The sequence below is a fragment of the Carettochelys insculpta genome, chromosome 13 (genome assembly GCF_033958435.1).
Source record: "Carettochelys insculpta isolate YL-2023 chromosome 13, ASM3395843v1, whole genome shotgun sequence".
NCBI lineage: Eukaryota > Metazoa > Chordata > Testudines > Carettochelyidae > Carettochelys > Carettochelys insculpta.
In genome coordinates, this window is record NC_134149.1 from 28,449,699 (window position 1) to 28,472,982 (window position 23,284).

General features: G+C 42.9%; 1 protein-coding gene and 1 long non-coding RNA gene across 3 annotated transcripts in view; one reads left to right on the forward strand and one right to left on the reverse strand.

Annotated features, from left to right (window-relative positions):
* BRWD3 (bromodomain and WD repeat domain containing 3) overlaps window positions 1-20,241 on the reverse strand; it is a 112,823-nt gene extending 92,582 nt beyond the window's left edge. Inside the window, exons 1-6 of one of the 2 annotated variants that reach the window (XM_075008158.1) lie at window positions 20,059-20,241; window positions 19,919-19,977; window positions 19,760-19,789; window positions 19,386-19,445; window positions 9,605-9,755; window positions 3,492-3,590 (exon numbers count right to left, since the gene is read on the reverse strand). In XM_075008158.1, coding sequence (XP_074864259.1) covers window positions 3,492-3,590; window positions 9,605-9,755; window positions 19,386-19,445; window positions 19,760-19,789; window positions 19,919-19,977; window positions 20,059-20,095 — 436 coding nt within the window. In that variant the 5' untranslated portion in view covers window positions 20,096-20,241. Of the gene's footprint in view, window positions 1-3,491; window positions 3,591-9,604; window positions 9,756-19,385; window positions 19,446-19,759; window positions 19,978-20,058 lie in introns of both variants that reach the window. The other variant, XM_075008157.1, reaches the window with a different exon arrangement.
* Window positions 19,826-22,269, forward strand: LOC142020396 (uncharacterized). The gene is made up of 2 exons (XR_012647382.1): window positions 19,826-19,966; window positions 20,255-22,269. It is a non-coding gene; the product is annotated as an uncharacterized LOC142020396 (long non-coding RNA).
* The last annotated feature ends 1,015 nt before the right edge of the window (window positions 22,270-23,284 follow it).

The following is a 23,284-nucleotide window of genomic DNA, read 5'->3' on the forward strand; positions in this document are numbered from 1 at the left end:
TAACTATCAATAATGGTAAATTATTCAATGAATATTCCAAATACATCATTATAAGTTCGCCTGATACTTAAACATACAGTAAGACACTTTTAAAAACCTTACAACCTTTCATAACCAAGGCAACACATTTTATACAAGAAGAAACTTTGGACAACAGTTCAGGAAGGGCAAGAGAAGGTGGTATTCTGGAATCATGTCCCAAAGCGAGCACATAGTCCAACTCTTACCAAGTTTCAGTGAGTTTGTTTTTATGTACATCTTTCTCACCTTTTCCACACTACTGTACCCTTTTCAGTAGTCTTTCTTTGATTTACATACCCCAAGTTCTTAAAAATTACTTGCTTACAAAATCAGATGGAAAAATTCAGAAGCATCACAGCACAATACTACTGAAAAGTTGCTTATCTTCTCATTTATACCATATAATTATATATATAAATAAAATCATATAACAAATCAACCAGAACATAAACACTGTACTTTCCTATCAGTGTGTAATATGTAGTACAGTGTTAACAAATCATTGTATGAAATTTTAATTTTGTATCAACTTTGTACTGCTTTGTAGCCTGTTGTAAAACTAGATAAATATCTAGATGAGTTGATGCACCTCAAGAAGTTCTCCATGTACTCCAAAGAAATACATATATATCGCTGTTTGTGAACCACTGTTGTACTCTAAGTTCCTGATCTCACCTAACAGAAGATACGTATACTTACAGAATGCAGAAAAGACCCTTTACGTGGTAGCCACATACATCCAATGCTTTTTTTGTGCTGTAACTTGCCCGTACTGAATACAGGCACCTCAGCAGTCCTAGCCAGGGGATTGGCTGGAGGGAGAGGGGTGAGGGGAGCTGGCTGAGTACCAGCACCATTTTTTTAAACAAAAAAGGCTCTGCGTATATCAATATACATATATACACACATTATGTCTACGTGAACATATGTATAAATACCTCTACCATAAGTGTTACCAAGAAGGATTCAGAAGTAAAAAGAAGTCACAAAGGACGCATAAAATTATTATCCATGAAAAACAGAAAACTACTCTGCTCTTTACCCCCTTAGAGTCAGTTTACAACTGTTATGTCACAGAGGTAAAATATAGCTCTTACAGCCAAGAAGAAGGCTCAAAAGTTTGACATGTTAACTATAATTAACCAACGGCAATACAACTTGTCAAAAACAAACTATGTTGTTTAGCTGAATCACCTAATTAAGGGTGTGATCCAGAAGCCTTTACATATGTTTAACTTCTATTTACATCAATATGAGTGACATGACAATGACACAATCGGGTCCATTAACTGCCTATTCACACAACTGTTGGCATATCGTTACTAGACTAGTGTCAGAGAGGTAGCCATGTTAGTATGTATCTTCAAAAACAACAAGAAGTCCTGTGGCATCTTATAGACTAACAGATATTTTGCAGCATAAGCATAAGATATTCTGGTGCTTATGCTCCAAAATATCTGTTAGAGTACTAGACTAGCGTAAAAGAAGTAATGATGTAATACAAAGCCATAACCACTTTGTGACCTCTCTCAGGCTCACATGAGTTAATATCCATAGGAAATGCAATTTACATGTCATATAAAATCATACTCTTTCCAACAGATTTCTAGACAACCATCTGTTTACCTTCTATATACAACAAACAACATTAATATTACTATGCGTAGTGCCACTGTAGCTGTGTCAAGATATAAGAGAGGCACGGTCGGTGAAATATTTGTGACTGGACCAGCTTCCATAGGTGGGAGAGAAAAGCATTTGAGCTCAACAGAAGATATCATCTCACCCATCTTGTTTCATTAATATCCTGTCATTCCATTGCCTATAAGCAGAATGTCACTGACTGCATTTCAGTCACAATGTTGAACCAGGTAAGTTATGTCAGTTTCGTTCTTAGAAAATGTTGAGCTTATGGAGTGAAGGAGTCAAGAGGTTGGCAAGAAGGCCAGAAGTACAGAAAAAATGGGATGGTGACAGTAGGAACATAAAACTATCATCACAGTATACATGAAGAAGAGACTCAAAATAATCCCAGACAGGAGGGACTTAGCTTTAGGTAGAGGAGAGAGAAACCCATTAAGGCAGCAAAGGGAGAAATTTCCAAAAAGGCTATGACAGGGATAGCAAAAGAAACAGACAAACAAAAAAACACAGAATTTTTGAGTGGATATTTTAAATTAACAACAATAATTGGACTGGATGCTAACGAAACTCAGAAACCCTTCCCTTTTTCATTAGTCTGTTTAAGAGAAGTGAGGGTGACAGCAAACAAGATTCCCCAGTAGACAAAAGCAAAATCAGCATGGGTGTGCACATCTTAAAAAATTAAATAATAATTGTCAAACAAAGATATGAGCAGAGGGCATCTGCTTTTTCTCTGGCAAGCCATCAAGTTGGTTACTCTGTTGTATCCATGGCTAGTGATAGTTTTAGTTTCTGACTACAGGGGAAAGTATTTTCAGCACCCTAAGGTGTGAATTTAAATTCAATAGTTATACAAATATAAATTCAATGTGGACAGTCATACTGTATATAAGTATTCTTTTTGTTGTTCTAGGTTTTTTAAAAAATCATTTGGAAAGGGTTTTAATCTAAAAACAACTACAACGTTTCTAGCAGAATAACAGCATTTTTTGAGGGAAGGGTGCCAGTGTAACAGCTGTATGCCTAATAAAATACTCCCATACAGAGAAGGGCATAAACAGTTCAGTGCCTGCAAGTCTTATAGCTATGATGGGAATCACCAGTGCCCTACTCATGCATCTGACAAAGCAGATCTTTTGCCCATGAAAGCTTATACTCCAAAATATCTGTTAGTTTACAAGGTGCCACAGGACTTCTTGTTGTTCTCGAAGATAGAGATAACATGGCTACCTCTCTGATACAGTTGGCACTAATATACACAGTCATACATGTACTTTTTTCTTAGCATGTGTGTACCATTCAGACTGAGATAGTGGTTGCGTTCTTAATTTTGTAATTCACTGTCTTTCTGAGGGAGCTGTGATGAGCAGTTCACACTGTCTTAATCTCTCTAATCAATTCTTGACGCACAAGTTTTCCCACAGAACCAGGCACCGATGTTCTGGCTAAGATTACTGAAAGTACCGACTGCTTGTATGCTGTTTCTGACTGGTGTGTGTACATATATATATATATATATATATAGTTAAATAAAACAAGAACATATCCATATTTTATGTAACTGATTTCCCATGCAAAGGGAAACTGACAAGGCTCAGATACACACAAACACACATTCAAGAAAGCATACTAAAAAGACATGGAAGAAGCAAAACACTTGTAGAATAAATCAGACTTGTAGGAGGAGTTCACCTTTAAATTCATCACAAACATGTAAATGAAAACTCAATGTAGTGTCTGGATTAACAACAAAAGTTTCAACTGAAAAAGCTAATAAATATACAAACAATACCTCAAACACTTTACTTTAGTGGGATATTACTTACCCACATTTGGTGGTTTCCCATAATTTACAGGTAGTTCGGGAGGGCGGCCTCTGTGAAGAGCTGCAAATGCGGATGCCTTCCATAGCGTATGCCTGCAGTCTAGATCAGTGAAATTAACAGTAGATAAGGAAAATGAGCTGCAGAGCTGCATTCTGCATCCAACCGACCTATATGTCTGAACACTGACATGACCAAAAACTCCTGACTTCCTAATATGTCCTGATTACAGAGAATCACCATTCTCATAACACGCATCTGAGTCATTTTAAAGTGTCAGATTTCAGAAACTATTTAGTGATGATGAAACTCAAATTTGTATTTGCTACATGATAAAATCTTAGAATTGTTTTCAACATTTCTTCTTTATTCACTTGGCTTCTCAGATTCAGGAAGTCTACATATGATGAGGGGGGAAAATGCAGATAGTAACAGTAGCTATAATTACCAGTGTAATAATATAACTCCACAACCATCACGAGGAAAAAGCACTAAAAACCGCCCCCACAACTTTTTCTCTTGATTTGCATATAGAAAGTCTCATTGTATGATATATTTGGAAGACATTGCAAACGCATATATTCTACTTGGGAGGGGGGCAGGGAAGATTTCTGTTTGAACACATCTGGTTTCTTTCAATTGGTAGTAATTCTCTCTCTCTCTCTCTCCCCATAGTCTCTCCTTTAAAACATTATTTTTTTTAAATTAAGACCATTTTCTTTTAAGGTTCTCCAGCTACTTTTCTGCCAAATGGCTTCTGACAGCCTTCCCTCTAATGGAAACAACTGCATTTTCTGAGTGCGCTCAGCATAGTGTCTTGGAGATCACAGCTGGGAATTTTGCATGGGTGGCCCTCTGGAAGGAGAAAAAATTAGCTTCTGTGATGAGCAAGGGCTGTGGAGCAGAAGTCAAATGCCACCAATGGATGGACTCATGCATCACTATTTGAATTCACTGAATATTCAATCCAGACAGAACCCTAACAAAATGTTTAAGTATAACCCTCATTTCACTGTAGATTTCTATTATTGTAATCTACCATATATTTGAGAAAGTTACTCTATGAGTATATCTGTCTGCTTAAGAACTCCTGCTCAAACAGTAAGAGCTAGGACCACCAAATTTGGAATACAGCGTCTTCTTACCATAACTTTAAACAAGGGAAGGGGTTGGTTGTGCCAGGAAAATGGGCTGTGCCTAGAATGGGACTGCTTCTCATAAAACCATGAAGAAAAGAGACAAAAAACACGAGGCAGGTAAAAGGGGCTGCAGTGCCCCCAATTCATATGGAGATGTTGCTGCCTGTTTCACTTCCTCAGGGAGCCTGGAGAAAGTGTACAGTTTACTGCATTCCTGAATTCCTCAACCTGGCTGGGAAGTGCATGGGGTAGATGAACCTGAACCTGTCCCAGACAGAAGACATGCATCCTTCCCCAGGCTCTGCCCACTGGCATAGCAGTGGCCACAGAGGAGCATGTCTCATCTGGCCCCACACTGCTGCAGTGAGAAAGAGATGGGGTAGACCTCTCTCCCCAGAGCAGCATACATTCTGAACCCCCTCATACCCAGCCCCACCCCAGAGCAATAATTTAAATAAAGCATGTTCCTTTTAGTTTTATTTTGCAAAAAACAAACATTAATTTAATTAAATACTTGAGCAACACCAGGTAAATCTTCTAATAATTTTACATATAGCTATATAGATATAGATCTATCTTAAGCTTTCTATAGCAAAGGTGTAAGCTTTCTACTTGCTGTCACTATCTATACCAGTGTTCCTTAAACCATGTTCCATGAACTGTGAGTGTTTGGAAACATACACTAATGGTATATTTTTCTGTTATTAAAACCAGATACAATGTTACTTCCTCATTGCTATGATACCTGATTAAATTATGTCATTTTGTTTTTGCTGTATATGCTCGTTTGGGGTGGGGGGGACTGTTTTGTTTTGTTTTAGATCTGGCAACCTTTTTTTTTTCCCTGAAGAAAATTTTCATAGGTGTTTTGCACAAAAATATTATTGCTTGGTGTTCCATGGTCTCAAAAAGTTTAAGAAACACAGACCTACACTACTTAAATGCAACTTTAGAAGATCCATAAGACTGTCATTCTGAGAAAGAACAACTGCTTCTCAGAGTGAAAATACTGTTTATGCAACAAATGGCACAAGACCAACATGCTGTCTCTATGCAGAAAGTCAAATTATTTGGAAGAAATCTCCCTGCAATAAATGAATTCATCACATGGGTTTTTAAGTTATCCTATCTTTTTGAGTGACTCATCTGAGCTCTGTCCAATAATCACATGCTGTGGGATTTATTCTAACACTGCAAACCTGTTTTGCAATTTCAAACAGCCAATATTTTTGTTTATCAACCTGCCACAAAAAGGTTTTCTTCTCCCTACACAGGTGGAATTTCTCCACCACATTACACCTGCCCAAGGCCCAACACCAGCAAGATTAAGTCGCGGCCCAGTGTTACCGTTTCTGTACTTAAAAATGGCACAATTTAAGCAATATCCCATGGTTTAGCAAGCACATAATCTGAATAGAACAGGAGACGCCCAGATTCCCAGTGTGACCTAATACTCAGGTGCAGCTATGGAAGGAACTCAAACTCTTCATATTCTGACATTTTTTAGATACAGAAAAGATATAAGAGGTTATTTTTACAGCTGTCTTATATTTATTCACTTCTCCTTCTATGTGTTGTACAGTCACATTCCCTTACTAATGTAAAGCTAGCTTTATAGGAAAAGGGATATCAAACACTACCTCAGGAACATCTTTTAAAATAACTGAATATTTCTAAAGTAATTTTTCTGTACCACATATGGCTTAGACAGAATAAATGCTGCTGTGATATAAAATTTTATTAACACTTGTTTGGGATGACCTGCATAATTCATGAATGGCAATGTGTATCCTTTCCTATGAAAACTTCTCTCTCATGTGACTGACTGACTGAGCTACAGTCCCTTCAATTTACAAGGGACAAGACTGCGAGTACGGCCAGCTCCATCCCATTCATAGGACGGCTAGTGGTGGCTGCCCCATCCCAGTGGCTGGACCCTTTGGGGTCTGGAAGAATCTGTGTGGATTTGGTGAAATGGGTTAGGGAGAATCTGCGGGTTTGCTTGTGCAGCTTCTCACTGGCCAGTGGAGCTGGCAGAGGTACTTTTGTGACTGGTTTGATTTGCCTTAGTGGGAAGGAAATCACAGCCTGGGCTGTAAGTAGCTGGTTTTAATCAATATGCCCTGGGCTGCTTCCCTCAGCTCTGCCCACAACCCAGTCATATTACACAGGACAAGACTTGAGGAAGGGGTGTTAGGGTTGCGAAGGTTTCCCTGGGCCATGCTCCTGGGGCACAAAGGGTGGGGTTGCCCCAGACCCCATGCCACCCTAGGAATGACCCTTCATGAAGTCTTGCTATTTTGTAGTTTGCTGCACCTTGATCCCATTCTAGAAAGCTGACATTCCTCTACCTGTGATGGCAAAATGACTCTTGCCCTTGCTTACCCACCTCTGAAGCCCCTGAACAAACTCCTTTACTGTCCCCTGAATAAAAACAATTAAGTTTGCAAACAGTGTCTTTATTGCTTGTGTTGCACCAGGGAGAGGGGGAGGTTTAAAGGTCAGCACACATCATACAGGGAGACCTTCTGTAGAGCAATAGACATGACTGTCATGTCACTGTCTGGTCATTCATACAGCTGTGTTTCAAAGCCTGCTTGATTAGCAGTGCCCCTTGTTGTGTTCCCCTTATTGCTTTGGGGTCTGGCTGCTCATAAGGAGTGGCCAGGTGATCAGATTCAGGCCTCTAACCTGGCACGTAAATTGCCCCTCTTACTTTCACATCAGTTATGGAGTATACAACAGGCTGCCACCACAAAGGGAACGTTGCTCACGGTGAGCTGTAACTGAATCAGGAAGCTGCTGAACCTGGCTTTTCAATGCACATTCTACTACCATTCTTCACTTGCTCAGCCTGTAGTTGAACTCTTCCTTACTGTGGCCCAGGCTGCCTGTGTACGGGTTCATAAGCCACAGGTGCAACGGGTAAGCTGGATCTCCCAGGATCACTATTTGGCATCTCTATACTTCCAATGGTGATTTTCTGGCCTAGGAAGAAAGTCCTATTCTGCAGCTTTCTGAACAGACCAGAGTTCCTAAACTTGCACGTGCCATGCACTTTTCCCAACCATCCCACTTTGACGTCAGTGAAATGAACCTCGTGATCCACCAATAGCGGCAAACACCATGGAGAAGTATCATTTGCGGTTTACACACTCTGGCAAGGTGGTCTGGTTTCAATATAGAGGTGTGTGTTCCATCTATTGCTCTGCTGCAGTTAGGGAACCCCACTATGTCAAAACCATCCACTATGTTCTGCACATTTCCCAGAGTCACCATTCTTTGTAGGAGAAGAATATTGACTGCCTTGGCTGTCTGGATCACAGCAGCCTTATGCCTGTGGAAGTTTTGTAGCCACTGTTGATCCTCCAATACCTGCAGAATAATGCAGTTCCACCAGTCTGATCTTGTTTCATGGCACCAGAACCAGTGCTCCACTACATACAGAAGTCCAGTATCTCCTCAGTCGTCTACTCCAGTGTTTCACTTTCATGTATGTCCATTTCCTTCTCAGGGTCTTCATTGCTCCGAAGGCTGCTTAGGCTCTGCACATACGGCAGCACAATGGGTGAGGTACTCTTATTACTTGCCACAACAGTTTGAAGCCGGATGGGTTCCATGCTCACCTTGCAATGACATCTGCGTTGATACCCAGCGAAAAAGGGCACGAAAACACTTTTTGCCGTTGCTTTCCAAAAGGAGAAGTTGGAAAAGTGCACTACAGGAAGCTCATAACACACCCAGAACTACCCACAGCAGTTTTTTGTCCCATCAGACACTGGGAGTTTAACTCATAATGCAAGGGGACATGAGGAACTCGGGAATAGGTCCTCACAGTGCATAACTGATAAGTCAAAACTGCTAACCCTAAATGGGACACACTACACCAACATAATGTGCCAGAGTGGACATGCACCCTAGACTTAACAAAATCTGGTGCTAAAATATTGACCTTAACAAATTCAACCTAATCTCCTAGTGCAGACGTACCCTAAGACTTGGTGGGGGAGGGGGTGTTAACCAGTTTGACTGGTTATTTGTAGTATATACTGAGATTTGGATGCTGAGTTTATGAATTAGGTTACTTCAACATTTTGTGAAGAACCCAGAGTCTGGGATATAATCAAAACATTGCTAGCAAATTTCAAGACTCCCAGTCCTCCGGATGAAAAAATATCTGATTGTTTACAAGCAAAGAAATGGCCTTTATGTGTACAGTTTGGGTATTATGCACACCACTCTTCCGCACCTCGTACCATCATCAAGCTATATTTATACTACAGACCTTCCATTAGCACATCTGTGATGCTGTATGATCTCCCATGCAGCCACTGTACGCTGACACAACACTGTCTATATTAGCTCTTTTGATGGTAAATTTTTTGTTGGTCAGAGGTGTTAAAATTAACAAAACTATGACACCCCCCAGACATTAGTTTCACTGATAAAATTGCTAGTGAACTTATTTCACTGTATGGGGTTTTGGGGTTTTTTTTCTTATACACTTGACAGACCAACTTGCTATGAAGACATAACCTCAGGCTAGTAACCCTTTGGCATGTTTAAGGGCAATGGGTTTTTTGCAACATTGCACTGGCAGAAATTCAAGTATAAACATCAAAAGGCTTTTGCCAATAGAGCTTATTTGGCTTTTACAATCAGAATAAGCGTCATCAGCAAATGCACCATTTTGTCATTATAAGCTTTGTCTAAACTTGGAGAGTCTGCCAGTACAACTATAACAGAAAACCTTTTCTAGTATATCTTTGGCAACAGAGAAGGATATGCTTTGTCCTAGTAGTTGTGTTTTAGCAATTTTGTAACTAGAAAGTAGAAACTGATGATGCTAAGCAGCACAAGAGAGCTGACACAAGTATGCAAAGGCCTCAGACTACCACTGAGAAGATACTTTACATTAAATATTAATTATTTTTACTTGTTTACATTAGTTGTGATCATATGTACTTGAAATCTTACCTTTTGCTGCCCTCAGCAATGACTGCCGTCCCACCCCTAGTAAAGTCTGCACTCCAAGAACACTTTGTGGGATCTCTTTGTCTAAGAGGGGTCCAATTCTCTCACAGATTTTCAGGAGATAGTCTGGAGGGATGTGTGCATTGGCTGCCACCTAAACACATGAAATACCAACACCATTTTTATTTTTTCTTTCGGGGGGGTAGAAAAATATTTCTTTCCTTTTTATCAGAGCTTTTTATTATTTAACATATTAGATATTTAAATACAAACTGAATAAGTACACAGACAAGCAAGAACAAAATGTTTTAAAACAATATGAATTACAGCCAGTATATGTAAGAGACTTGTAAACACCTTGGACATTAAGAAAAAATGATCAGTAAGATCATACCAATTGCCAACTCACTTAAAATTAAAATATAAACTATTATTACATGATGACTTTGAAATTCTGAAAGCCAGAGAGAAAGAAACAAACATACCCCAAACCTCAGAGTTTTCAAAGCAGTACTCTGAGTAAGCAGTATGCACGTTGGGGAATCAGATTTTTTACTGTGCCACATCAGTTTTTTCTTTTCATGTAAAGTATCTCTTACCCAGCGAAGAAACAGTGGCCTTACTCCTCTGCCACATTTTCACCCAATACTGTTGTTGCAAACATAGAATCATAGAATGCTAGGACTGTAAGGAACCTTGAGAGGTCATTGAGTCCAGCCCCCTGCCCTCATGGCAAGACCAAGTACTGTCTAGACCATCCCTGATAGACATTTATCTAACCTGTTCTTAAATATCTCCAGAGATGGAGATTCCACAACCTCCCTAGGCAACGTATTCCAGCGTTTGATCACCCTGACAGTTAGGAACTTTTTCCTAATGTCCAACCTAAACCTCCCTTGCTTCAGTTTAAGTCCATTGCCTCTTGTTCTATCCTCAGAGGCCAAGACGAACAAGTTTTCTCCCTCCTCATGACACCCTTTTAGATACCTGAAAGCAACTATCATGTCCCCCCAGTCTTCTTTTTTCCAAACTAAAAAAGCCCAATTCTTTCAGCCTTTCTTCATACGTCATGTTCTCTAGACCTTTGATCATTCTTGTTGCTCTTCTCTGGACCCTTTCCAATTTCTCCACATCTTTCTTGAAATGAGGCACCCGGAACTGGACACAATACTCCAACTGAGGCCTAACCAGCGCAGAGTAGAGAGGAAGAATGACTTCTCGTGTCTTGTTCACAACACACCTGTTAATGCACCCCAAAATCATGTTTGCTTTTTTTGCACAGCATCACACTCTTGACTCATATTTAACTTGTGGTCCACTATAACCTCTAGATCCCTTTCTGCCATACTCCTTCCTAGACAGTCGCTTCCCATTCTGTATATGTGAAACTGATTGTTCCTTCCTAAGTGGAGCACTTTGCATTTGTCTTTATTAAACTTCATCCTGTTTACTTCAGACCATTTCTCCAATTTGTTCAGATCATTTTGAATTTTGAACTTATCCTCCGAAGCAGTTGCAGCCCCTCCTAACTTGGTATCATCTGCAAACTTAATAAGCTTACTTTCTATGCCAATATCTAAATTGCTGAAGAAGAGATTGAACAGAACCAGTCACACTACAGACCCCTGTGGAACTCCACTTGTTATACCTTTCTAGCAGGATTGAGATCCATTAATAACTACTCTCTGAGTGCAGTTATCCAGCCAGTTTTGCACCCACCTTATAGTAGCCCCACCTAAGTTGTATGTGCCTAGTTTCTTGATAAGAATATCATGCAAGACCATATCAAATGCCTTACATGTTCCATTTAAAGCCCAAACAATAGCAGGAAAAAGCCTGAAAACATTACAATAGCTGCAAGGTCCATCTGCTCTGTTTTCAGCTGTTGTGAATGGGTGCCATTAAGATCTGACATTAACTGAGGTATACCATCCTAAGGAAATCATCTGCTTTTTTCTGCAGTATTGCCCTTTCCTGTATAAAGATAGCCTATTTCCCCATACAAAAAAAAGCAAATAGCTTCTTCATTAGCCAGTATGAATACAACCAACAGCATATGGTCATCTGGAAATTCCCAAACCAGCCTTACTTTTACTAATTTCTAATACACAGCACTCGAAATTTAATGTTAGATTTTTGGTTTAAAAATTATTCTTCCAGCAAAGAACACAGCTGTCTTTTCACCTCTTATTTATGATCAAAGGGTCACTCACAATTTAATACTACAGACATGCAAACTAGAAAATAGCAACTAGTGATACAATGTATCTTACCCTCAGAGAATCTTTCCCAGGTCTGAGAAAGAGCTCTGTGTAAGCTTCTCTCTTTCACCAGCAAAAGCTGGTCTAGTAAAAGATAATCACCTTGCCCACCTCATCTCATTAACATACTAGAGACCAACATTACTAGTACAACATGCAAGCCAATGTATGTTACATTCCATGTACTCTGATGGTGGGAAGAAATTTTCAACAGCTAAAATGAGTCTATGGAAGAAAAGCTATGTGTGACCTCAAAAGCTTGTCTCTCACACCAAATGACATTAGGCCAATAAAAAAAAAGTACCACCTCATTCACCTGGCCTGGCTACACTTAATATGTCTTTTTCACTTTACCAAGACAGCAGACCTAATTATGTCTTTTAAGTTCTAGAACTGCATCCATTGGAAAGAAACTATATGCGCACAGACAGCACTTACTTGCCAGTCCTAACTCTCAGCATCCTGTGCTGTTATTTAGCTCTAATTTACCCCCTAAATACCTTCCAAGAACACAGTGAGCAGCCAAAGTATTGGTAATGGGGCTAGACAATATTCAACTCCATTGGTTTGGCAAATTCTCTGGTTTGGCAGCAATCAGGTCCCAAGGGCGTCAGACAAGAGAGATTCAACCTGTACTCCAATAGGCATTCAATACAGAAGACAGCGTAGAATATTGAGATACCCTGTACAACAAATTCTCTGTCAATGGCTAGTTGTCATCAATAACAGATTTCTGCCAATGGATATGACTTTTGTGCAAACCCAGTTTCCCTTGCCTGCCAAAGAAATGACTAATGGTTAACTGTATCAAAAAGGAACTAAGTTCAGAAGTATAAAAATAACCTAAATCACCGTTGTATAAGGTAAGCAGGAACCTGATGAGTGGTGTCTCAGCTCAAACGGAAGTTCAGAATCTCAAACTCACCCAGGATGTCATTGGCATTTGAATGCGCCTGTGGTTGGAAAGCTAGCATCTGCTCAACCATCTTTACTTAAAATAAAAGGTTTGAGAATGAGTTTTACACACCCTATTGTCAAGCAATATTATATTGAGATGAAGCAAACTGACTTATGTTCAAGGATTTCCAATACCTTTGCTCCTTGTTAGGATAGGCATTGACAGGGTCTATCAAAAATGGTCCCACAGTCTCACAACTAGTTTTAAGTAACTTAGATGGACAGGGTAAGAATTTGGCCCAAATCCTACAATCTTTTTCATACCAGTCGATGTACGCTGGTATGCTCTGAAATCCCACTGAATGCCTACATAGATCAGATTGCCAGATCAATACCTAAAACCAGTAAGTCTCAGAGAACTCAGAAAACCAAGTCCACATCTACAGCGCACAGACCAAGATGGCCCTAACCAAATAAGACAGCAAACAGAAACCAAGCCACTGCCAATCTATTTCAAATGCAATGGACAACACCTGTACGAGCAGTCAGCTCGAGGTATTACAGCTGGAATAATTAGCCTAAGGCACTGACAAAGCAGGTATGTTCACTAGACCCCTCCCCCAATCTCCCCACAGCTTCAAATTGTTGATTGACAATCATTTCTGAGTACTTAAGATTGTTTTTATAAAGGCTAGTGTGGGCACAGGATGTAACAAACACATGGAGTGTCCACATTAGCTTTTACAAAACGCAACAGGTACCACAAAATTTCATAATTATCACTAACTCAAGGTTGAAAAGAAGTCTAGTGAAGACAAGCCTTGAGAATAGAGTAGTCAATTATTTTTGCCAAAGTCCATATTTGCTGGTTAAGGTATAGTCAAGGTCCACACTGCAGTGGAAAGAAAAACCTGCAATATAATGATCATAAGTAAATAAAAAAAGCTTTGTGGTCCATTCAAAAGCATGTGGAAGTGCAGATCTGGTCCACAGTCTGCCTATTAACTAACTCTGCTTTAGAGTTCTCTTAGTTGCTCATGTCGCATATACAAGCAGATATGAAATATTAGCCACATAACTTATTTAAAAATGCCCAAAATTGTTGTTTCCACCACTCATCTTTGCAATGAAGGGCAGTACACACACACAATTGGCCAGAAATCTCTGAAGTTTTTGTTCAGTACAGTAAAACTCTGAGTTACACGGAGATTGCAGGAATGCATAACTCAAATTCTCGTGGAAGTCGGAGCAGGGAGCCAGGAACTAGGCTGCCGCTTGGTTCCCAGCTCCCTGCCACTTGCAGAACCCAGGAAACTAAACAGCCCAGCAGGCCTGGTCAGTTACTGGCTACTTCTCCCTGCCTTCCCACAGCCACACACTGGGAGAAGGCAGGGAAAAGGGACTCAGCTTGTCTATCTGCCCACAGCTGCCGGCAGCTAGGCAGGCTGACAGCTGCAGAGCAGCTTCAAGCTGTGCTTAACTCATGTTAAAGCAAGTTACGCACAACTTGGAGCAGCATATTTCAGGAGTTTACTACATGTTTAGAATTCTTAATTGCTCTTAAGCATATTTTTAATGACTCTTCTCATGTTTAAGTAAAAGGTCCAAACAGAACAGAAATATAGAAAAATCTTCATAGAAATTCAAGATTTTGGATATAACACACAGGTTTGAGCAGATGGGAGGCAAAAATTAACCAAATTTCTCTTGGTCCCATTAATGATACAGAATCAAAGAGCAAACATTTTTTCCTAAGATTGAACAAAGAAAACTTTCTTTCTAACTATGTACTTTTGAAAACTGCTTGTAGCTACCCTTAGAATAAAATTACAAACAGAGGAAAAGTTTACAAAGCAGGTTTTTAGTTACATCCCTGGTCAATTCCCAAAAGCTAAATACGGTAAACTCTTTCATATCCGGTAGCCTGGCAACCGGGAGATTGCTAGATATTCAAATATTTTGGATAATAGAGAGGTATACACCGGGCCCCGCAGAACACTGAAGAAAAACAAGATTAGATATTGAGAAACAAAAAGGTCTGAAGAGTACTTTATTTACCAACAACAGTAGTATTGTACACTGGAAACTTATAGGGTACAGTTACACTAGTGAATTTTGTCAGCAAAACCCTGATTTTGTTGACAAAGGTCATGGATCACGCATATATAAAATAGGGTTTGTATCTGGGCAAAACTCAGAACTTCTGCTGGCAGCTTTCTGTCTCAAAGCTTTGAGGCATAATGCTGCAGGCTGTGTGGACACTGTGGGGGGCCTTCTCTTGGCAGAATGGGCATCCAGAACAATGGGCAGCCCTGACTACTGTGCTTCCTGGCACATGTTTTGTCAAGACAGCAGCCAGGCAGTACGGTTGCTCTGTTGCCAGAGTGGCGACTCTCCCGATTGGCTTTTGTATGTGGCTGCACTCTGTCACCAGGGCCTTTCTACACATGCCACAATAAACGGCCCGAAAAATGCTAATGAGGCGCAGATGTAAATTTCCGGTGTGTCATTAGCATACAGTCACATGATTCGGAGTCTGGAAGAAGCTCTTCCGGACTACAAAACAGCGTGTAGAGGCGTGGCCTCCGGGGGATCTCCAGGAAGGAAAATCCTCCTTCTAGAAGCCCCTTCTTCCTGAAAATTTTCCTGAAGATTTTGGATATAACACACAGGTTTGAGCAGATGGGAGGTAAAAGTTAACCAGATTTCTCTTGGTCCCACTAATGATACAGGAAAATTTTCAGGAAGAAGGGGCTTCCAGAAGGAGGATTTTCCTTCCTGGAGATCCCCCGGGGGCCGCGCCTCTACATGCTGTTTTGGAGTCCGGAAGAGCTTCTTCCAGACTCCAAATCATGTGACTGTATGCTAATAAGGTGCTGGAAATTTACATCTGTGCCTCATTAGCATTATTCAGGCCATTTAATAGCATGCCACTTTTGAAAACAGTGGCATGAGTAGAAATGGCCCACAAGTTTTGATGGGAAATCTCTTCTGACAGTGACTTCTGTCAATACAGTGCTGTAGTGTAACCATAACCAAACTGCGTTTGCCCTATTTTATTCAAATTTACTTTCACTATACTGTACTTATGGAAAATGTAACTAAAATTTACTGCTGGTTATTTGAGAGTTCTGGATGATAGAATGCCAGATATGAAAGAGTTTACTGTATTTAGTCAAGAGTGTTAGTGATCAGTAAGCAGCAAGAGATAGGAAAAACCTGCATTTCCAAGATCCCCAGTTACAGTTCCAAGAAAGACTAATAAAATGAAGTTCATTGTGGCCAGGGCACTTCATACTGATGGCACTGTTCTGTACAATACACTCATCTTACTCTCCAAAGTATTTGGGGCCAGATAGGTAGCCCAAATACACATACATTCAAGAATCCAGACTTCAATAATATCAAACCCTGAAAGATGATGGTCAGACAAGCCATTCCTCCAGCATTCTAAGCTGAGATAAAATTTTATTCTAGGAACTGACAGAAAAAAGTCTAGTAGGAAGAGGAGTTAGGAAAAAGGGGCTTTCAAAGACTACGGGGTCCTTTCAAAAGGCCCCATCTACACAGGTGGCGCAGGATTTGAAAGTGGCACTTTCGACTTGCTGCAGCCACTATTATGCTAATGAGGTGCTGCATATTCATGGAAGCACCTCATTAGCATCTTCTGATCTCACTCATTATCATGCCCCTTCCAAAAGGAAGGGGCTAGTGTAGACACACCTTTGATGAACAAATGACAATCCAGAGATGCCCCAAACATGCTCCAAAAACGTGGATGGACTTAATAATGTAGAGAAACAAAATGTAAAGATTGCAGTTACTGTTGAAACAAACACCGTGTATGCCTGGAATCAGATTCAGTCTCCCCTACTACTCGCATTCGTCTCAGCTGATAAGATACAAAGCACAGAGCAAACATGAAATAAACTAGTAGCTAGACATTGAGCTCCCTAGGAAAGAAAATATTGAACTGAAGTTATATTCAAAGTACTTACTCCCTTTCAGTTTAAATGTCAGGCTGGGCTACCATCTAACAGAAGAACATGATATTTTCCTTTGACTCTCCATAAGCTTAGGGAAAAGAAAAGCTGCAAGGCACAGATGCCACAAGTCCTTCTCTTTAAACCAGACTTTCCATTTTCTAGTTCAACTTCAAAAATGTTGTTCCAGGGAACAGTGTCACATGAAAACTTATTTCAGTCAGTAACCATGTAATGAAGTTTGATCAATAACGTGTCCAATACATCCACACCATCATTATAATTTGTTGGGTGGGAGGGGAAACAGGCACTTATCTTCATCGTCTGATAGATTAGCAGGACAGGACAAGACTATATGTGTGCAAAACAGGGAGGTTGTGAAAATTAATTAGAATGATTTTGCATCATTCTGAATTGCAAGCTGTATATAGGTGACAAGCTTTATTTTAAGTAACGGCTGGTAACTATAAAAGGATTGGGAACACTTGTACTCCTGAAGAGAATGAAAACTCATTTCTTTCAGTCTTTGCTGCTTCCATGCAGAGCCACTACAGTTTCACGTATTGTCACCAGATGCCTGCCACATCTGAAAATCAGACCTACAGAATCTCTAGGGCAAAGCAGGGAACCTTTTTTGGGTTGGAGCAACTGACTTACAGACAAATCAGTCCAGGGCCACACAAGTGAACAGGAAGGGAAAAAAAAAAAGCTCCTCACTGATGTGCTTCCCAGCTATGGGCTCTGGTGTCCAGGCAGGAAGAAGGGTGCAGGAGTGGGCTATGGGTGTGGCTCTAGGTAAGAAGAAGAGTGTAAGAGGGTGTGGGGTCTGGAAGAGAAGGGTCAGTTAGGGTGAGCAGCTTGGGAGAGAGAGTACAGAAAGAGGGGCGGATTGAATGTCTGAATGAAAGGAGGTGTAAGAATTGCTTCCGTGAGCTCTAGACAATGGGGGTGCAGCACCCCTAGAAGCATGTGGCTCTGCATGCCGTCCCCATTGCTCCCAGGCACCGCCCTCCACTGTTCTGATTGGCCAGAATCCTGGTAGGAGGTAGGAAAACTCTGGGCAGGCTGCTGAGACCACTTCTGCTCCCTCTTCTTCTCCCAGCTGGGAAAACAGCAGCAAGTGGCAGCGGAGCCCAGAGCCATTTCCTTCCCGCCCTCCCCAACCTCCAGCTCAAGCCACAGAGTGGATTCAGCCCATGAGGCTCAGGACTCCAAACCCTCCCCCCCACCACAGGCCAGATGCCATGGAGGGGAGCCGTGAGCCTTGGTGTTCAGATCCAGACAAGCCATGATCTGGCTCCCCACCCCTGCTCTAGGGACCTACTGACCAAGTATTTCATCTGTAGTCAACAAGAGCTTCAGGTGCTACCAGTGTCCTAAAGGCCATAAATGGCTTCATTGCAGAGGGGAGCCAATATGCCTCTAATAACCAGTCACTCTCTCTGATTCCCTTGTATTTCTGCATATGGATTCTGTGGACTTGATAACTAGAACATGCAACATTTCATATTTTTATGACATATTTCTAAAACATTTTAGAGACCTTGTGCAGGATTTATTGCTTAAATAGGGAAGTCAGTTACACCCGTGTGGTGTGATAGATTGAGCATAGGCCAAGAACCAGAAACCCTTGAATCATAATCCTGTCTTTGTCCAATAATTTCCTATGTATCACTTTAACAATTAACTTCTCTGCCTTTCAGTTCTCCTCTTGTAAACTGGGGGTGCCTCTCTCTTACCTCACAGGGGACATTCTTTGGATGTCAAAAAGCTATTGCAAGCACCTTCTATTGTAAACTCCCTTTATCTCACCAGTAACATTGGATTTCTGGGAAGTTCTTTCAGTTCAAAAAAATCTATTCTCTTGTCTCTATACTTTGTTTACATTTGGCATTTCCTTGTATCTTGGACAAGAGCAATCAAGGCAGAGAGCATCATTTTGTTTACTGATGGTTTCACTTACTAGTTATTAGTGTTGGCTGACAGGGCTGGATTTCAAACACTTGCGGTGGGGGGGTATTTAAATTGTTTGAAAAGGTGGAAGTATTACCGTGGGTGGTAGGTTTGCTAAGAGGAGAAGCCTTCTAAAGGTGACAGCGCTCAGTGCTTTGAAACCCCAGAAGGCCAAAGGAAGGCTGCTGGTATTGTCACCATAACTGGCAAGGGGCTCTCAGGATTATTACTAAGCAGCAGAATGTAACCCCTGGTCTCCAACTGCCCCCGTGGCTGCCCCTCCACCCCCAGCCTCCCCCTGTGCCAGGGCCACGGAGTCTCCCCACCCCCCACGCAGGAACACCGGCCCTGTCCTCAGTTCCCGTATTTCGGCGCTGCAGCCAATCAGAAGGCAGCTTCCATTACCAAACACGGAAATACAGCTTGTTAAGCGCCGTGCCATTCGCCAAGCCCCCTCCCCTCAGCTTCTTCTCGTGCCCTCAGATAACCCTCCACAACAAGCACCTCGCTGGCAGCCTCCCGCACACACGCGTCCGGGGCAGTAACCCTCCCCGCCCCCCGCCCGTGACCAGCTAGGCGGGCGCCCCCCCGATCCCCACCCCCCCGACCTCAGCGCTCGCCCCACGGTGGGGAGCGGCGGGCGGACGGGCGGGGGAACTTGCGGGGAAGTTGGAGCGAAACTTCACTCACCAGATCCTCGAAGCTCCTGCGGTGCTCCTTGCCCTGCCAGTCCAGGCGGCGGGGGATCAGCTGCGGCAGGGGAGGGGACAGTCAGCGCAGGCACGGCCACTGCCGCACCTCCCCCAGCCCCTTCCCAGCCAGCCCCTGCCGCGCCCCGGCTGCTCCGCGGCCCGGTCCCAGGCGGGGGCCGCGAAGGGATGACCCGTAACCCACTCTCGGGCCCTGCTCGCCCCCCCGCGCGGGTAGTAGCTGGAGCGCCGCCAGTCGCGGGGCACCCCCTAACGCTCCGCGCTCCTGCCCGAAGGCTCTCCGAGATCCGGCGGGGTTCCCGCTTCGGTGCCGGGCGACATCCCCCCCGGGGCACCCCAGCCTGCAGCTCCTACCTGGTGCGCCTCCAGCTCCTCCACCAGCACCTGGGGGGAGACACAAAGGACGTGAGTCTGGCACCCACCGAGCGAGCGGCGGCTCAGCCGCCCAGCGCCGTCCCCCGCTGGCCCCGGCGGTGGGGCCGGCCCGGCCGGAGCCCCGCGCTGGCCGCTCACCTGGGCAGATTTCTTGCAGGGTCCGGACTGCAGGAACCGGGCGATCAGGTAGTAGAGTTCTGCGGAGGGCAAGGGGAAGCGGTTACAAGGGGGACACCAGGCGGGGAGCGCCGCCCGCCTCCCCCGCCAGCGATACCTACCGGCTTCCAGCTGGGTCGGGGCGGCCGCTGTCGCCATCCTCCTCCGGAGGCCCGAGGGGGGTGGGGGCGGATCGTACCCGGAGGGAGCCGCTCCTACTGCGGCCGAGCCCCCATGGAGCGGCCCCGGTACGTGTCCGCCGCGCTCGTCGCTGTCTCGCTCGCTCTCGGGTTCATTGCATCGCGTTTCGCCCCATAGATATCCCGGCCCGAGGCAGCCGCCGAGCAGGGTGCAGCGCCGCCGCCTGCCACTCGGGGGCGGCCGCCCAGGCAAGGGAAACCCCCAAGCGGAAGGAAGGCTGGACGGACTGCGGGGACGTGCTTGGACAACTGGACGACGCTCTGGCACGCAGCTTCCGGAAACTCCGTGGTGCCGCAGCCCTAGGCGGCTTCCGGGTCTGCGTCCTGTGACTCGCTCCCTTCCCCCCGCACTGGGGGCCGTGCTGAGGCCTGCCGTGTAACCCTCGGCCCACAGCGCCCCCTGCCCGCTGGCTGCCCCGCGATGCAGGTTCTGGTCCCCGTGGCTGGCTGTCGTCACTGGGCCGTCTCCGCCGCGGCCTGGCAAAGCCGGCGGTAGCTGCAGACTGACCGAGCGGGTCAGTGAAACCCCTGTTCGCAGCCCGGGGAGCGGCTGCTTTCAACTGTGAAGAAGCCTTTACTGTGAAGAAGCCTTTAAGGTCAGAGGCGGTTCCTGCCCACTGGGAGCCATATGCAGGGCCACTGCCTCACTACCTCCTAAACATAGGGCAGAGAGGACAAGCCTGATCATCTCTCCGCAGGAGGCCCATAACTTTGGCTGATTTCAAGTTATATAAACTCCACCATTAGTGCAGCCCAGACAGCCACTTAATTATATTATTTCTACAGGTCAGATAATCCATCAGCACAGGACTCAAGTACACACATTAAACCACCTGTATTAACTGAGATGAATGGCAATTTGGGAAGTAGTGCTAAACTGGGACCCCTGTCCTGCTTGAGCCTTAAGCAATTGTTTAGTCTGCTTTTGCCTAATGTCAGAACTGCTTGAGTTAAAGGAGCCTGCACTGCGGTTTGTTTATTTGTAGTATTTTGACCAGAAATGGTATTTACATATATACACACGTACACTTAAATTTTAAGGAAGTTAAATTGTTCCTTTTTGAGCAATGTTTTACACACAAGTAGGAATATCTGTTCATCTGTAAGCATTTTATGAAGTACATATAATATTTCAAGCACCTCTGAGATGAACTGTAAGTATTTTAAGCACCTTATACCCATCTCATACAGCTGGGAGGGACTTCAAGAGGTCATCAAGTCCAGTCCCCTGCATTCACAACAGGACCTATCACCATCCCTCAAAGTTTTTTTTTTTTGCAATCTAACCTGCCCTAGAAGGCCCCTTCAGGGATTGAACTCACAACCCTGGGTAGGAGTACAGGTGAAATGTGATTGTAGAAGTACATTACAATCCTCCTGCCCACAAAAGAAAGTAGTTACGAAAGGGGAAGGCCAAGAACAAATTTTACTCCTCTCTTATCACATAACGTTGAAATTCATGAGACCCACCTATTCTACTTTATTATTGTGTAAATTAGAGGTGGGAAAAGAGTGTTTGGTTTTCTAGTCTATTCATCCCAAAAAGAGGGGCCTTAGCTGAGAAGTAACAGCAGTTGCAAACTAGTAGGGATGTGATGTGTATTGTTGTATGTCATGGTGTAACCGTGTTGGTCCCAAAGCATTAGGTAAGGTGGGAAAGGTAATATCTTTTATTGAACCAACTTTTGTTGGCGAGTGAGACAAGTTTTTGAGCTTTACATGTTGTCTTCCTTGCCAGCAGAAGTTGATCCAATAAAAGATATTACCTCACCCACCTTGTTGTGCTTATTTTTGTTTGACTGGTTACCAAACAGTTGCTAGACATAAATAGTGCTTTGAAGAAAGTATCTGATCATTTGATAGCATGAATAGAGCAGCCATTTGGAAATAAGCATTATTTGTTTTTAAAAGTCTGTTGTTCATGATTCAAAGTTTTCTTAAACTAAGATATACAACAATGCGCATGTTAAGTGTTTTCTAATCATGTATAGCAACCGTAAATAGACCTGTAAGTAATATCAATATATGTTTTTAGTGAGATACTGTTTGCTATGACTGTTCAATCTTTAACTCAAAATGTTCAAATTTGGAAGTCTAATGATAAGTACCTAAATAAATAATCTGATCATCAGAGGTGCTGAGCACTTATTCCTTCCATTGAAGTAAACAGGACCTGAACCTGCTAGTTCTCAGTAGTTCTGAAGATCAGTCAGATAAATGTGGACCAATCCCTGAAGTCAGTGAGGCCCCGGGGTCCACATAACTTAATCCAGTTCAGGTTGATTTAGGTTAACTTTAGTCACTGACATATGAAGAAAGATTTAAAAAACTTGGACTTTTCACATTAGAAGAGAGGATACCAAGAGGGGATATGATAGAGGTCTATAAAAGCATGACCGGTAAGGAAAAGTGAATAAGGAAATTTTATTTACTTGTTCCATAACATAAGAACTAGGGATCACCAAATGAAATTAATGGGCAGCAGGTTTAAAGTTAACAAAAGAAAGTTGTTGTTTTTCATTCAGTGCACAGTAGTCCTGGGGAACTCCTTGCCAGAGGATGTTATGAAGACAGAGACCTTAACAGAGTTCAAAAAAGAATTATATAAATTAATGGAGGTTAGGTACTTCAGTGGCTATTAGCCAGGATGAGTTGGAATGGTATCCCTGTCCTCTGTTTGTCAGAAGCTGGAAATGGGTGACAGGAAATGGATAACTCAGGCTGTGTCTACACTACAAAAGTAATTTTCAAGTAAGCAACTTCGAAGTAGATTGTCTACACACACCCTACTTCGAAGTTAAACTTCAAAGTAGGATGCTACTCCATTCCTGGGAATGGAGTAAGGACTTCAAAGTTAACTTTGAAGTAAGGGAAAATGCATGTATACTCTCTGCTGGCTACTTCAATGTGGTGCTTAACATCAAAGTTAGTTCCTAGTGTAGACACACCCTCGACGACTACCTCTTCTGTTCACTCCCTCTGGAGCATCTGGCATTGGCCACTGTTAGAAGACAAGATACTGGGCTAGATGGACCTTTGGTCTGACTCAGTCTGGCCATTCTTATGTACATCCAAGTAAAAAGGTAGTTTATGCACGGTGACAAAGAAAACAGACATTATTGGTAAATCACATTTTTTTAAAAATTGC